This window comes from Sinohyriopsis cumingii, chromosome 15, assembly GCF_028554795.1.
Source record: "Sinohyriopsis cumingii isolate HCF-2022 chromosome 15, ASM2855479v2, whole genome shotgun sequence".
Taxonomy (NCBI): Eukaryota; Metazoa; Mollusca; class Bivalvia; order Unionida; family Unionidae; genus Sinohyriopsis; species Sinohyriopsis cumingii.
Genome location: NC_142975.1, coordinates 121,559,224 through 121,575,572, shown reverse-complemented (window position 1 = coordinate 121,575,572; position 16,349 = coordinate 121,559,224). Strand labels below are relative to the sequence as shown.

Genomic DNA, 16,349 nt, shown 5'->3' with positions numbered 1-16,349 from the left:
GTGCAATTTACCGGTTTCCTACCATAAATACTGCCACTGCAGTCACACCACCAATGTACACCACTAAATTTTGATAGCGACTATGGTATTTCAGAGACACTCACTCGGTTTTGACCTGAATTCACTACTGGTGAACTATGCCACTATGGCATCATGAAAACTCACTAACACTTGACTCCGTGACGTTTGCTCCTAGTAATTGGCTAATTATTTCGGGCTAAGGAATATTTCCATTGCACTGAATTACAATAATTAGACAAGTAATCACTAAAATTTATGAATTCCTTAAAATGGGGCGCTATAACCAATGCGCATACTCCAAATTTATTACAATATCTTACTGAAGGCCTGGCTTAGCATCTTTACATGATAGCTAATAGAACAATACAATTTCATTACTAAACATTGTATTTGGTTAATAATCGATATTTCAATAGTTTCTTGTTTTGTTTGTTGTTTTAAGGCATATGCCTTGCTCAAGGGCACACCACGGTAGCTGACTCCCGCTGGTCTAATAATAGGATTCGAACCCAGAACCTTTAGATCTTGAGTTAGGAATGCAAGCCACTGGCCACGGTGACACCTTATTTCAATAAAGTATATACGTTTATAATTAGCTCACTTAAACGTGATCCTCTGTATGTGTACCAAATAATACCCATAAAGAAGTAGTTCTTCCTGACAGTATTGCCTGCATGTTAAGGAAATTCCAGAATTACTAAAACATAAATATGAATTATAACATAAATCATAATTGATATTCTTCCGTCCTGATTAGTGATATTTTACAATTAAAAGAATTAAGCAAATATTGTTTTTATCTAGGTGATCATAGTTCATTTAATCCAAGCATTTAATGCCTAGAACGGCGATACATAATTATGGTTAACGAATTATCTCAAAATACAACGTACAATTGCCTGTATAAGTTCATTACAAGGGAATTAGTCGTTTTGTCTCAATGGTTGTCTCAATGGTTTGCGTATTGGACTTACGACGGAAAGGTGAGGGTTCGAATCCTAAAATCGTATCAGCCTCGGTCAGCTAGCGTGGCGTGTTCTTTGGCAAGAAACTTTACTCCAATTTCCTCGGCACTAAATATTCCGTGTTTTCTTAACGAAAGCACACGAAGCATACCAAATTATTACTAGTTCTTATAATGACATTTTAGTTGGTTATATAAAACATAATCCCTTAAAAGGGTTTAAAGCTTAACTGGGAAACACAAAGATTGGTGGTTTTCATTTGAGCTTTCACATGACAGGATGCAGCGATGGGGACAAATGCTACAGTGTAGGAGAGAAAGTTGCTAGAAACTGTTATGAGGTAGTTTGCAAGCTGAGCGAGAATAAAACCACTGTTTATTTCGACATCATCCAGGAAGGTATGTATGTATGTATGTGTGTATGTGTGTGTGTGTGTGTGTGTAGGCTTATGTATGTAGGTAGGTAGGTAGGTAGGTAGGCATATGTATGTATGTATGTCTACCTATATATATATATATATATAGAGAGAGAGAGAGAGAGAGAGAGAGAGAGAGAGACAGAGAGACTTTACGTGTAACAGTATCAAATACCATGAGACATACGACCCGCCAAGCCGTCTCCTGTGGCCCGAAAAACGATTGGTGTCACGAGAGATAACAAACGTGGTGCGGCCCTTAGGTCTTCGAAAATGCCCCTACGTGTCCTTCAGGGTGATTTGAGTTTGAGACCCCTCTATTAACTAGTTGAATCATGAGGACCAATAAATGACTTGTCAATATCGTTTCATTTGTAAACGAATTAGTTTACTGTAATTAGAAGCTAAATACAAACACAGCCACATTTAAAAGATATTGCAAGCAGGATTCCACAAAATGAAGAAAAATAATTGTGCCATCCATTTCCATAACATAAAAGAAACACAAATATTTTTTTTTCTTCTCGTAACATTTACTAAATCTAAAGCAGCTTTTAGATTATGTGATGGCATCCTGTTCCCTTTCGTTCTTTTTAATTAAATACAGCTATGAACTCATATAACACAATTGATCTGAACTGGTTATAGTAAAGAAACTTGCATGGATTTTAATTTTGACTTACAAAGCAATTGTTTGGTTCATAGGTGGACATCTCAGACAACCAATAGATTTCATGATTCTTTTATAAGAGTGACTAACAGCGGCCTCAGGCCCAGAATTCCCATCAACAATGTTCCTTTTTGTTGGGATGGCGCCCCAGAATTAAGTTTTTGCCGACAGAGGGAGTGGGGTTGCATAATTTCTTGCAACGCCACTGTTCCGTGACATCCTGTAACACTGGACAACAAATTTTTACAAAAGTCATGTTACTGAAATAAAATTAGTCAATTCTTATCAATTTTTATGTGCTGAACACGAATATGACAGTCAAATTGCAAAATTGGCTCTAGTTTTTTTGTAATCTGCAAGAAATTAATGTTTACATAACGAAATGCATTCCAATAGTAAAAGGTCAACTGTAATAGCCTACCTATAAAAAATCAAGTCATTGACTACATCTTAGATTTCTTCACCTGTCTCTTGTACAGCTGTTCGGGAGCATCTCTGAGGAGTGTCCAGCAGTAGTCAGCCAGCATTGTAGTGGACCATTTTCCCTGGTATCTTTGTTCCATTGTTGCGATATCTTGATGAAAACGTTCGCTGTGTTCATCACTAACAATACCACAGTTGCTAGGAAAGAAATCCAAATGGGAATGAAGGAAGTGAATCTTTAGAGACATATTGCAGCCAAGTTTCTTATACTTCATCAACATGTCTTCTACTAGTTCCTTATAGTTTTCTGCCCTAACATTTCCGAGGAAGTTTGTAGAAACTAGGCGAAAAGCATTCCATGCTTGTTTCGCGTCACCTTCCAGCAAGTTGTTGAACCGGTCATCTTTGAAAAGCTCTCGAATCTGAGGACCCACAAAAACTCCCTCTTTAATCTTTGCTTCGCTGAGTCGAGGGAATTTTTCATGCAGGTATCGGAATGCTGGCAAAGTCCGGTCAATGGCTTTCACGAAGTTCTTCATCAAACCTAGTTTGATGTGAAGGGGTGGTAGCAAGATTTTCTGAGCCTCAACCAGAGCTGGGTGTTGGATATTCTTCTCTCCAATGGCTACATTCTGCCTGTGAGTCCATTCCTTCCTCATGTAGTGCATTTCCCTTGCTCGGCTATCCCACTCGCATAAGAAACACATGTATTTTGTATATCCTTGCTGCAGTCCCATTAAAAGGGCAACTACCTTCAAATCACCACAGAGGTGCCAGCTGTACTTGTTATACTCAATGGAATTCAGTAGCTGCCTTAAGTTATCGTATGTCTCTTTCATGTGGACAGCATACGCTACTGGAATAGATGGAAGAATGTTTCCATTGTGCAAAAGCACAGCCTTGAGATTCAGTTTCGAAGAGTCCACAAATAGTCTCCATTCTTGTGGGTCATGAGTGATTTTTAAAGCATTCATGAGGCCCTCAATATCGGAACAGAATATCAGATTACTTTCCTTTCTGAAGAAAGGCTCCAATTGCTGGTGGCGCTTTCGATATGCAGTAATTGTGACATCTTCTTCTAGAAGATTCCATTGTTGGAGTCTTGATCCTAGCAATTCTGCCTTGTTCTTTGATAAGTCCAAATCACGAATCAGGTCATTTAGTTCTTCCTGTGTTATTCTGTGTGGGGTTGATGATGCACCACAGTGAAAATCTGGATCACTGCATGCTGATGGACCAGGAGAAGAACAGGTCGACTCACCTTTGTCTTCGTCAGATGAATCAAGAGAATATTCTGCTGGAGGTTCTGGAATAGGAAGTCCCTCACCATGTGGAACTGGTCTCAATGCAGACGGAATGTTTGGGTAGACTATTCTCGACTTCTTTCGCTTCGTTATTCCGCCGGAAAGAGGAGGAACCAAGCAGAAGTAACAGTCATTTAGGTGGTTGCTTGGCTGTCTCCACACCATTGGGACTGCAAACGGCATTGATGACCTTTTGCAATTCAACCACTGTGAAAGCTGTGTTGTACATGTAGCACAGCATATATGCGGAGCCCAAGGCTTGTCTTGGTCACCAACCTTGCATCCGAAGTAAAGATGATATGCCTTCTTCACTTGAGAATTGATACTTTTCTTCTGGTTGGCAAATGTCACTTCCCCACAAATATAGCAAAAATTGTCCGCGGTATTAACACACTTTCGAGGCATTACTGTTCTTTAGTGTATGTAAATGGATAAAATAATAAGTTTTATGTAACAGTAGCTTGAACTGTCTCGCACGTCTAAAATATTTTAAATGCTGAACCTATCTGATTGGGCTTTATATAGTACACTGCTTACGTCAGCTTCAGCAGCCGCCTGGCATTAGTATAATAGGCCTACACATGTATAGTACACTGCTGACGTCAACTTACTTCAGCAGCCGCATGGCATTAGTATTGCATTGCATCAGAAAATGATGCAATCAACTGTGGATGATGTGAGCATGATGGTATTATGCAATGTTACATCATTATTCCGGATGTTGCTGCAGTCCTACTGGAGAAATTTACACAGTGAAACATAGAAAATGAGGTATATGAATATCTTCAAAACGAGAGCCAATACAAATTTTTCACGGTTATATTCGTGTTCGGCACACCAAAATACTACAGATTAAGGCCTTTTCAAGTCAGTAATGATTTCACTGTTGACCAGTGTAATCAATGCCTTTCCCAGGCGTTAAAAACGAATGGACAGAAAGAGATTTTTGTATAGTTACCGTATCATATTTTCTTGGACTATGGGAAGTGGACTGTTATAACTAATACACTTAGGCATATTGTTTTTAAACTAATAACGTAGCAATTCGTACCAATGTACTAACTTACTAACCGGCAAAGGGTGCATGTGGAAGGGACACTGCAAGAACGTCAATAAAACGTGGATGGACGGATGTTAAGAGTTTATTTGTATTTGGCAAACTCTTCACATCACATGTGTTTATTCCACGAATGTACTAACTTACTAACCGGCAATGGGTGCATGTGGAATGAACACTGCAAGAACGTCAACGAAACGTGGATGGACAGATGCTGAGTTTATTTGTGTTTGGCAAACTCCTCACATCACAGTTGTTTATTCCTTGAATGCAGATAGATAAATAAATATTAAATTAAATAAATATTAAATTAGACAAATATTAAATGTTAACAAAACATTTTAAAGATGCGTTAGTGATAATGATATATTTATAAGCTGTGTCACCAGGTAAATATTGTAGATGTATGTGGCCCAAAATACGCACATATCAGAAAGCTACCATTTACGTTCTTAATATCATTACGTTATTGAATCAATTCGGTTCGTGACTGCCAATCACGTGATTAATATCGCAATTGTTACATAATCACTCTGGTTCGAGACTTGTAAACAATTGCAAAAAGTACTTATTCAACTGCAAACCCACAAGTGTAGTATGAGACACAACTTTTAGTAATGGTGTGGACATATGCTAAATCCTCTACTCCTTAATCTTAAACGGACCTAAAGTTATAGAGCAGAAGGGTAAGGGCGGAAAAAATGAAAGTCTTGATCTTAAATATAAGCCTCCTCCCCCAATGTCGAGCGACACATATTTTGATAGCCTTTAATAATTATGTACAAGTATACCATGTTTCACATGTTAAACTCAACTCACTTTAAAGCTATTGAGCGAAAGTAATAGGGTGATAAAAATGTGAAATACTGAGATATGATTTTGACGTTGGTGATATGACAGCCCTGTGTCATGCGCAACACATCCTTTAGTGATACCAAGGTCAAACCTTAATCTCAGTTGATTCTTTAGATAGAGAGCGGAAGGAAAATGATAGAAACATGATAATAATGGCACGTGACCTTAACCTAGAAGATGGGACCTCCAATGTGGTACCCGATAGTCTTTTAATGATGGTTATAATTAACCAAATATCATTTCTTAATCTCAAAAGTCTTTAAAGTTATAGACCGGAAACGGATGTATGAAGGACGAACGGACGGAATAACAGAAACGTGGATAATATGTCCTCCATTTTTCTTCCAATGGCTGTCTGTGTGTGTGTGTGTGTGTGTGTGTGTGATATGGATTTTTAACGTAGCTTTAACAATGTTTCAGTCATATCGCTACGATGTCTGCAGTGTGACAGTTTATAGTGATGCCTAGCACTGGGGCATCATGCCGCAGACATGTAGCATGATGTCCCACCCAGTTACATTATCCTGACACCAGGCCGACCAGTCCTAACACTAACCTCTTATTGCTGAGCGCCAAGCGAGGCAGCTGTTAGTACCATTTTTGTAAGTCTTTGGTATGACTCGGCCGGGGATCGAACCCACGACCTCCCGCATCCGAGGCGGACGCTCTAACCACTAGGCCACCGGAGCGGTCCAATGGCTGTCAATAATAATCAGTAAAAGATTTTAATATAATACTAAGCGTAATGTCAATACTAAGCGTAATGCGAATGCCAAGCGTAATGCGAATACTTAGTGTTGTGTAATGCGAATGCCAAGCATAATGCGAATACTAAGTGTAATGCGAATACAAAACGTAATGCGAATACTACGAGTAATGAAAACACAAAGAGTAGTGTAATGCGAATACCAAGTGTAATGCGAATACTAAGCATAATGCGAATACCAAGCGTAATGTGAATACTAGTCCGAGTTTCCTCTAACCCTTGCCACCCCTTTTTTGATATTTGGACATTTATGTTGGGATGTAGGGTCAGAGTCAATTCCTATCGAAATATTGAAATTCGCTGACACCATTTGGTGTCGGCATGGGGTAGCCGCTTACTAGCTGGCCTAGCAAACTTTAACCAACTTTCACCGAGATATACCTGCATGAAATCGATAGGAATATGATTTATTTTCTCAGATATTGCGAGTTATTGCGAGTAGAGCATTTGTCATATCTTTAATCCGCTGACAGACTAGCCTGAACAATAGTGTTGATGAAATTTGACCTGGAACTCGCCATTTGCATTCCGAGTCACATGACTACACAACTATCGCGACCTACATGTCAATGACATCATAATTCAAATAGTCACGTGATATAAACAATAAATCATTTCTAATGTTGCTACAGGAAAGAAAATCGAACATATAAATGAAAGTCACGTACTATTGACAGACAAATGAAAGAACATAAACTTCTAAAAATATTTATTCTGAAAACAACGGTCAGGAATCTGTAAATATTTCAGCAACTTGGAAAAAAAAACATTCAGCAAGCGAAGAACACAGGTAAATGCGGTAGTCACGTGATACCACCATAATACTTTGCCGACACGTGCTTAGAATTTGATGACACTGTTTTTCCCCACCTTGCTGCGACACCGACATGTTTCTAGCCGTTGTTCTCAGAATAAATGCTGGGAATTAAGTGTACATTATATTTATTTACAAGTATTACGAGACTTTTAATTAATATTTTCGAATTGTATGTACAACAACTTTCAAAATGGTATATTGTTGATATCACGTGATTATTGGACCTCTGATGCCATTGACATGTAGGTTGCGAGATTTGTGTAGTCATGTGACTCAGAATGCAAATGGCGAGCTCCAGGTCAAATGTCTTAAATTTCATCTCATCTGCCAGCGGATTAAAGACATAACGAATGCTATATTCGCTATGTTTGAGAAAATAAATCATATTCCTAACGATTTCAAGCAGGTATATCTCGATGAACGGTCGTTTTAGTTTGTTAGGCCGGCTAGTAAGTGACTACCCTATGCCGACACCAAATGGTGTCGGCGAATTCCAACTTTTCGATAGGGAATTGACTCTGACCCTACACCCCAACATAAACGTCCAAATATCAAAAATGGGGTGGCAAGGGTTAGAGGAAACAAGGACTATGCGAATACCAAGCATAATGCGAATACCAAGCGTAGTGCGAATACCAAGCACAATGTGAATACTAAGCGTAATGTGAATACTAAGCATGATGCGAATACTACGAGCGGTAATGCGAATACCAAGCGTAATGCAAATACTAAGTGTGATACTAAGCATAATGCGAATCACTACCAATGCTACTATGTCCTATATGCATATACATGTATCACTACCAATACTACTATATCCTGTATGCATATACATGTATCACTTCTAATATTGCTATATCCTGTATGCATACACATGTATCACTACCAATACTACTATATCCTGTATGCATACACATGTATCACTACCAATACTACTATATCCTGTATGCATATACATGTATCATCACTGCCAATACTACTATATCCTGTATGCATACACATGTATCACTACCAATACTACTATATCCTGTATGCATACACATGTATCATCACTACCAATACTACTATATCCTGTATGCATACACATGTATCACTACCAATACTACTATATCCTGTATGCATATACATGTATCACTACCAATACTACTATATCCTGTATGCATACACATGTATCACTACCAATACTACTATATCCTGTATGCATATACATGTATCACTACCAATACTACTATATCCTGTATGCATATACATGTATCACTACCAATACTACTATATCCTGTATGCATATACATGTATCCCTACCAATACTACTATATCCTGTATGCATATACATGTATCCCTACCAATACTACTATATCCTGTATGCATATACATGTATCCCTACCAATACTATTTCCTGTATGCATATACGTGCATTATCACTACCAGTACTATAATATCCCTATTCGCATATACATGTATCACTACCAATACTACTATATCCTGTATGCATATACATGTATCACTACCAATACTACTATATCCTATACGCATATACATGTATCACTACCAATACTACTATATCCTGTATGCATATACATGTATCACTACCAATACTATAATATCCCTATACGCATATACATGTATCACTACCAATACTACTATATCCTGTATGCATATACATGTATCACTACCAATACTACTATATCCTGTATGCATATGCATGTATCACTACCAATACTACTATATCCTGTATGCATATACATGTATCACTACCAATACTACTATCCTGTATGCATATACATGTATCACTACCAATACTACTATCCTGTATGCATATACATGTATCATCACTACCAATACTACTATATCCTGTATGCATATACATGTATCATCACTACCAATACTACTATATCCTGTATGCATATACATGTATCACTATCAATACTACTATATCCTGTATGCATATACATGTATCACTATCAATACTACTATATCCTGTATGCATATACATGTATCATCACTACCAATACTACTATATCCTGTATGCATATACATGTATCATCACTACCAATACTACTATATCCTGTATGCATATACATGTATCACTATCAATACTCAAAATTGCAGAGCAAGCAATATTTACTCATAAAACGTTTTTATTGTTTCTAAAACTAATAGAATATATTTAGAGAATGATGACTTTGTAATAATAAAGTATGTTTTAGTAATGCCAATTTTATTATACGAAATATTTAATACGTATACGCCGTCTTGAACCAAGTTTCATGATTAAAAGGACTGACCTCTCTTATATATAAACACCCATATTTGTTTTTCTTTCTGTGTCCGGGTTGTCGAACAAGAAGAGATCACGAGTTCGACGCGTAAGGCGGCTTCAAAATTTAAAAATAAAGTTTCTTACTTTTTTTGAATTTTTATGTTCAAACTTTCTTTTAAACTCGCTTATCCCAATTTTGTTAATTTGTTTTTTTCACTTTTTTATTTTTATGTTTGAACTTTCTTTTATCATTCCCGTCATAGGACGGACAATTAAGCTGTTCAATTATATTTTGATCAGCCTGTGAATGGAATAGCCAGTGTAAGACGGTGAACGAAGTCTGGTCAGAGGATTGCGTGGCTTACATCTGTAGAGTGAACAGGTCTGAAAACAACGTCAGCCACAAAGTCGAACCCTTAAAGTTAGGTAAAGAATTAAATTAATAATTCAGAATTAGATTTTACCAAAAGGGAGATGGAAACTTGCTGTCGTCAGTGCGTACATTTTGGATATGTAGCGCAACTTGATAGGTGCGCGTTCTTCGTTAACTCAAAGTCAGTTCTGTGTCGTAGAGTGGAGTATTTGTAATTTATGTAAGGTCTTACGAACACTTTCTTGGTTTCTTTCCGTGGTGTTGTCTGCGCAAGACGGAAAGATAGAGACGGTTGATGTGGAGCACTTCTGGGGACACATTTTTTCCAAAAACTGTTAAAGCTATATAGCTTCTAATGCCCTGCTTTACACGTGCACATTATCATAAAGGCTTCCTGCGTGAGCGGGTTTTGAGCCCCTCCCGAGCTTCGCTAGCTATCTATTCGTTTCAGCATTTTAATTTTTTTTTTTTTTTTTTTTTGGTGGGGGGGCAGTATTATAGATGTGACATTGTGATCGGAGCATAAGTGATAATAACTTATACAGAGTTATATCCCTTATCACAGTGAAATATGGTGGCACATGGCAATTTTAATATTTGTTAGGAAGCAAGTAGTAAATAAATTCAAAACACATTTTAACAAAATTTGCAAAGATTGTGATGCCAGAAGTTGAAGAAAAATGAAGCAAAAAGAAATGGAAAAAACGATAAGAAAACACGAAAAGACGGTGCATGCTCGACAGTTATTTATCACATGGTGAATACTCGACAGTCATTTATCAGATAGTGCATGCTCGACAGTTATTTATCACATGGTGAATACTCGACAGTCATTTATCAGATAGTGAATGCTCGACAGAAACATTTATCAGATAGTGAATGCTCGACAGTCATTTATCACATGGTGAATACTCGACAGTCATTTATCAGATAGTGAATGCTCGACAGTCATTTATCAGATGGTGAATGCTTGACAGTCATTTATCAGATAGTGAATGCTCGACAGAAACATTTATCAGATAGTGAATGCTCGACAGTCATTTATCACATGGTGAATACTCGACAGTCATTTTTCAGATAGTGAATGCTCGACAGTCATTTATCAGATGGTGAATGCTTGACAGTCATTTATCAGATAGTGAATGCCCGACAGTCATTTATCAGATGGTGAATGCTTGACAGTCATTTATCAGACAGTGAATGCTAAACAATTATTTATCCGATAGTGAATGCTCATCAGAGTCATTTGTCAGACGGTGAATGCTCTAAAGAAACATCAGATAGTGAATGCTCGACAGTCATTTATCAGATGGTGAATGCTCGATAGTCATTTATCAGATGGTGAATGCTAGACAATCATTTATCAGACGGTGAATGCTCGACAGAAACATTTATCAGATAGTGAATGCTCGACAAAGTCATTTATCAGATGGTGAATGCTCGACAGAGTCGTTTATCAGATGGTGAATGCTCGACAGAGTCGTTTATCAGATGGTGAATGCTCGACAAAGTCATTTATCAGATGGTGAATGCTCGACAGACTCGTTTATCAGATAGTGAATGGTCGACAGCCATTTATCAGATAGTGAATGGTGGACAGAATAATTTATCAGATAATGACTGCTCGACACAGTAATTTATCAGATCGTTAATGCTCGACCGAGTCATTTAAAAGTTGAAAGACCTTGATAGGAAAGTCATGCCATATAGATTGAGACACTTTTGCTGCTAATTTTGACGAGCAAGAAAAAGTATGTTGAATTTTCAAACTCTAAATCACATAAGCATGATACGTCATTTATGGGATCATTTTTAAGCCACTACAATTACAGTACAGTTTGGTTAGAACTGTTGAGCTTCCTATCGCATTTACGAAAATATTGCGATGCTTTATCAATGTATTATTTGTTTACGTTACTGAAACTCTTCCAAAGTCGGAGACAGGCGGCAGTGGACTGAATGGGAATTCCAGCATTTAATTATATCTGGATAGAAAGATGAGGCATAATGTTTGAGCTTGTAGGTCATAAGTATTATCAAGTCAAAATTTTGTAAGAGACTACTTAGATATCGCAACCAAAGACTGAAGACATTCTTATAGATACATAAGGGCCACGATATTTAATCTGTTATAGAACAGTGACAGTTTTAGACAGCTTTTTTTACATCAGTGATTCATATACTGATTGGTAGTTAACTGCATGATATTTACTTGTATGGGGAAGCTAGTTACAAGTCTAGCTGGGCAAGCTAGCTACAAGTCTAGTTGGGCAAGCTAGATAAAAGTTTAGATGGCAAGCTTGTTATAAGTCTAGTTGGGCAAGCTAGTTACAAGTCTAGCTCAGAAAGCTAGTTACGAGTCTAGCTGGGCAAGCTAGTTACAAGTCTAGCTTAGAAAGCTAGTTACGAGTCTAGTTGGACAAGAGTGCTACAAGCCATGTTGGGCAAGTTAGTTACAAGTCTAGTTGGGCAAGCTTGCTAAATTCTAGCTGGGCAAATTAGTTTCAATTCTAGCTGGATAAGCTGGTTACAAGTCTAGCTGGGCAAGCTAGTTACACGCCTAGTTGGGAAAGCTAGTTACAAGTCTACTTGGGCAAGTTGGCTACAATTCTAGCTGGGCAAGCTGGTTACAATTCTAGCTGGGCAAGCTAGTTACAATTCTAGCTGGGCATGTCAGTTACAATTCTAATTGGGCAAGCTGGTTACAATTCTACTTGAGCAAGCTAGTTACAATTCTAGCTGGGCAAGCTGGTTACAAGTCTAGCTGGGTAATCCCAAAACGATTCTAGTTGAAGTCTTAATGCGTCACACATTTGTGTTGTACAATACCGAGTGGCCTCATATCAAGCTTACTTTGTCACACATTGGTATTTTACAATAGTGAGTGACTAATACTCTGTTTTTCTCTGTCACACATTGATATTTTACAATAGTGAGTGACTAATACTCTGTTTTTCTTTGTCACACATTGATATTTTACAATAGTGAGTGACTAATACTCTGTTTTTCTCTGTCACACACTGGTATTTTACAATAGTGAGTGACTAATACTCTGTTTTTCTCTGTCATACATTGATATTTTACAATACCAAGTGACTGTAAATGTGTTTTACTCTGTCACACACGTTTAGTAGATGTGATATTTGATTTAGATAACTGTAAATGTATTTGTATCTTTCGATATATTGTATGCTTCAATCTTTAAATACCAAGAACAATATTGTCATTAAATTGAAACTGTTCTATCTTTTAAGATCAATATTAAATTATTCTATTTTTAAATATCAATAAAATTATTAAATTACATTTATATGATTGTATCTTTTAAGTACCATGAATAAGACCGTCATAACATTTAAATAATTATATCTTTTAATATCAATAACAATATTGTAATTTACATTGAAATTATTTTATCTTTTAGCACAACTGGGAGAAGTTGAAAAAATATAGGAACTGCAAACTTGAACGAAATGAAATTGTTTCATCATAATATTAGAAGCTTGGGGGGAAATTTCAATTAGTAAAGACGTTAATGTCGTATCTGAAGTTATATGGTTAACTGAGGATAAGCTGGATCATAAGGTTTAAAGTTATTGTCTATAATTAGACGGTTTTCGTTCTCCCAATCATTCAGGCATAACAAAGACTTTTTGTTAAAATTAAGGTTTTCATTAACACCTGGATTAGTATCCACGTTTAAATATAAGGTGTCACTAGCGTATCTTTTCATGATAATTACTTTATCATATTGCTTTACATAGTTACTTCAGTTAAGTTCTATTTTATTATTACTGAGATAAACGTTTCGTAAACGTTCCATGATTCTGATACATCATTCTCTTTTCAGCATTAAACATTATTTTATGTCTTTGCCTTATTGATATTATTGTAAAAATTATGGTTTTGCCGTCAGATTCAAGAAAACGTTCATACCAAGTCATCGCTGGGTTTATTGGCAAATGATTTTTCCCAGGTTCAGTGTAACCATTGCGTTTTGTTTATAACAATAATAATATCACACGTTTGTACAATATAGGTGGCCGGTGACCTTTAAGGACTTCACAATTTGTATTTTTATATAACCGTGTATTTTTCTTGAAATACATTATCATAATGGTATTTACTTCACTTTCCATATACATCGCTTGATGATACAAACTATTACATTTAATTACATCGACGCCATTGCCAAACATATTAACATTATCAGATCGACTCCATTGTCAAACATATTAATATTATCACATCGACCCCAGTGCCAATCATATTGATATATACCATCATATCGATGCCGTTGCCAAATATTAATATTATGAAATCGACGCCATACCAAACATATTGTTATTATGATATAGACGCCATGCCAAACATATTAATAGTATGATATCGACGCCATTGCCAAGCATATTATTATAATATTATTATGATATCGACACTATTGCCAAACATATTATTATTATAATATCGATGCCATTACCACACATTAATATTATCATATCGATGCCATTACCACACATTAATATTATGATATCGACGCTGCTTGGATCATACTAAGAGTACCACAATCAGAGCACACCTCCCCGCTGCTCTGTACCCTACACTGGCTATCCATTCGATCCAGAATCAAACACAAAATTTATTCTCTGTGCTACGTTTCACTGTCGGACTCTAGCCCAACATAGCTATCCGACCTCACCCATGTGTACACACCAGCAAGATACTTACGCTCCTCTCCTGACAATCGCATACTCGTTATTCCCACTATGAAAACAAAGTCATATGGACAGCGTTCTTTTGCATACCAGGGTCCAGCAACGTGGAATGAATTGCCCACTGAAATTAGACACAAAGACACAGTGATCACATTCAAGAGTGCTCTCAAAACTCACTTATTTCGACTGCAAGAACAAACTTAAAGACCTAATAATGTTTCGTACCTGAAATATTTTCAGCATGTTTTTCTAATTTCATGGTGTTTGTTTTTGTAATAATATTATTATATGTTTTTTTAATCTTATAGGTGTTGTCTAATGTTGTAAAGCGCTTAGAGCTTCCAAAGATTAGGCGCTATACAAAGTCCTCATTATTATTATTATTATTGCCAAGCATGTTATTATGACGATATCGACGCCATGCCAAATATATTATTATTATTATTATTATTATTATTATATCGATGCCATTGCCAAACATATTATTATTATTATTATTATTATTATTATTATTATATCGGCGCCATGCCAAACATATTATTTTGATATCGACACCATGTCAAACATATTAATATTATGATATCGGCGCAATGCGAAACATTATTATTATGATATCGTCGCTTTGCCAAACATATTATTATTATGATATCGACGCCATGCAAAACATATTATGATATCTATGCAATTGCCAAACGTATTTTTATTATTATGATATCAACGCCATGCCAAACACGTTATTATGATATCGAGGCCATTGCCAAACATACTAATATAGTGATATAGAGGTCATTGCCAAACACATTATTATTATTATTATTATTATTATTATTATTATTATTATTATTATATTGTCAGTAATATTCAGACTGTACGAGTTGTGTAACTTGTCAAAAGCGTTTTTATTATCTACACAAAATTCCTATAAGACGACGGATAAACACAAAATTCCTATCCGTTGTTTTCACGTGACGTCACAAAACGTGTCTACTTCCATATCCGCCATTTTGAGCACCTAGCCCCTCCAACCGGCACCTAATAACATTGTTCTTCTGCATAATTACGAAGGCACGTCTCATTTTGTGCATAAGAATATAATAATACATGATATTCTGTTGTGCATGTCAACCACACGAGACTGATTGCGTGACATTTCTACTTGTTTTCCTCAAGTAAAAAGTTTAAATTTCAACAATCTTAGTTATTCTTTCATAAACCAATAGATCAATCGATAAACAAAGCATAAACTAATGGATACAGAAACAAGTAGAAACATTTAATGATTTTCAATTTTCATGGGCTGAAATCATTCATTTGGTTATTGTTCAAGTTAAAAAGTTAATTGTTAATATATAATTTCATATTTCTAAAATCATTTCAGGAATACTTCGTTTTGACATTCGACACAAAGTCATGTTCCGTTTTGCACGTGTTTGTTTGAATACACTGAAGATGAAACGTCTTTGAATGGTTATCGCTTTCATTCAGTATCATGCTACGTCCGTCATCTCCACATCAAATACAATATTTGACCATACTAATTAAACTGGTTTGTCAACTGTCTTTTGGCACAAACACCTGTTGTCGCGAAAAGTATTTGTACATAAAACTTCTGGCATAAAACACATGCTATGAAATTTTAATTCGTAACTGATATTTTATCCCGAAAATCATTGTCCGGAAATACTCTTTCAAGATGACAATCTTAGGG

The 16,349-nt window shown here is 36.3% G+C and overlaps 1 protein-coding gene across 4 annotated transcripts in view; it reads left to right on the top strand.

Moving 5' to 3' along the window:
• The window catches only part of LOC149782624 (uncharacterized), a 57,024-nt gene that overhangs the window by 32,845 nt on the left and 7,830 nt on the right, over positions 1-16,349 (top strand). Inside the window, exons 7-8 of one of the 4 annotated variants that reach the window (XM_089934105.1) lie at positions 1,265-1,384; positions 9,854-9,979. The exons of 1 other annotated variant lie outside the window; for it this stretch is intronic. In XM_089934105.1, coding sequence (XP_089790231.1) covers positions 1,265-1,384; positions 9,854-9,979 — 246 coding nt within the window. The remainder of the gene's footprint in view (positions 1-1,264; positions 1,385-9,853; positions 9,980-16,349) is intronic. 2 more of the 4 variants (XM_089934107.1, XM_089934108.1) reach the window with 2 other exon arrangements.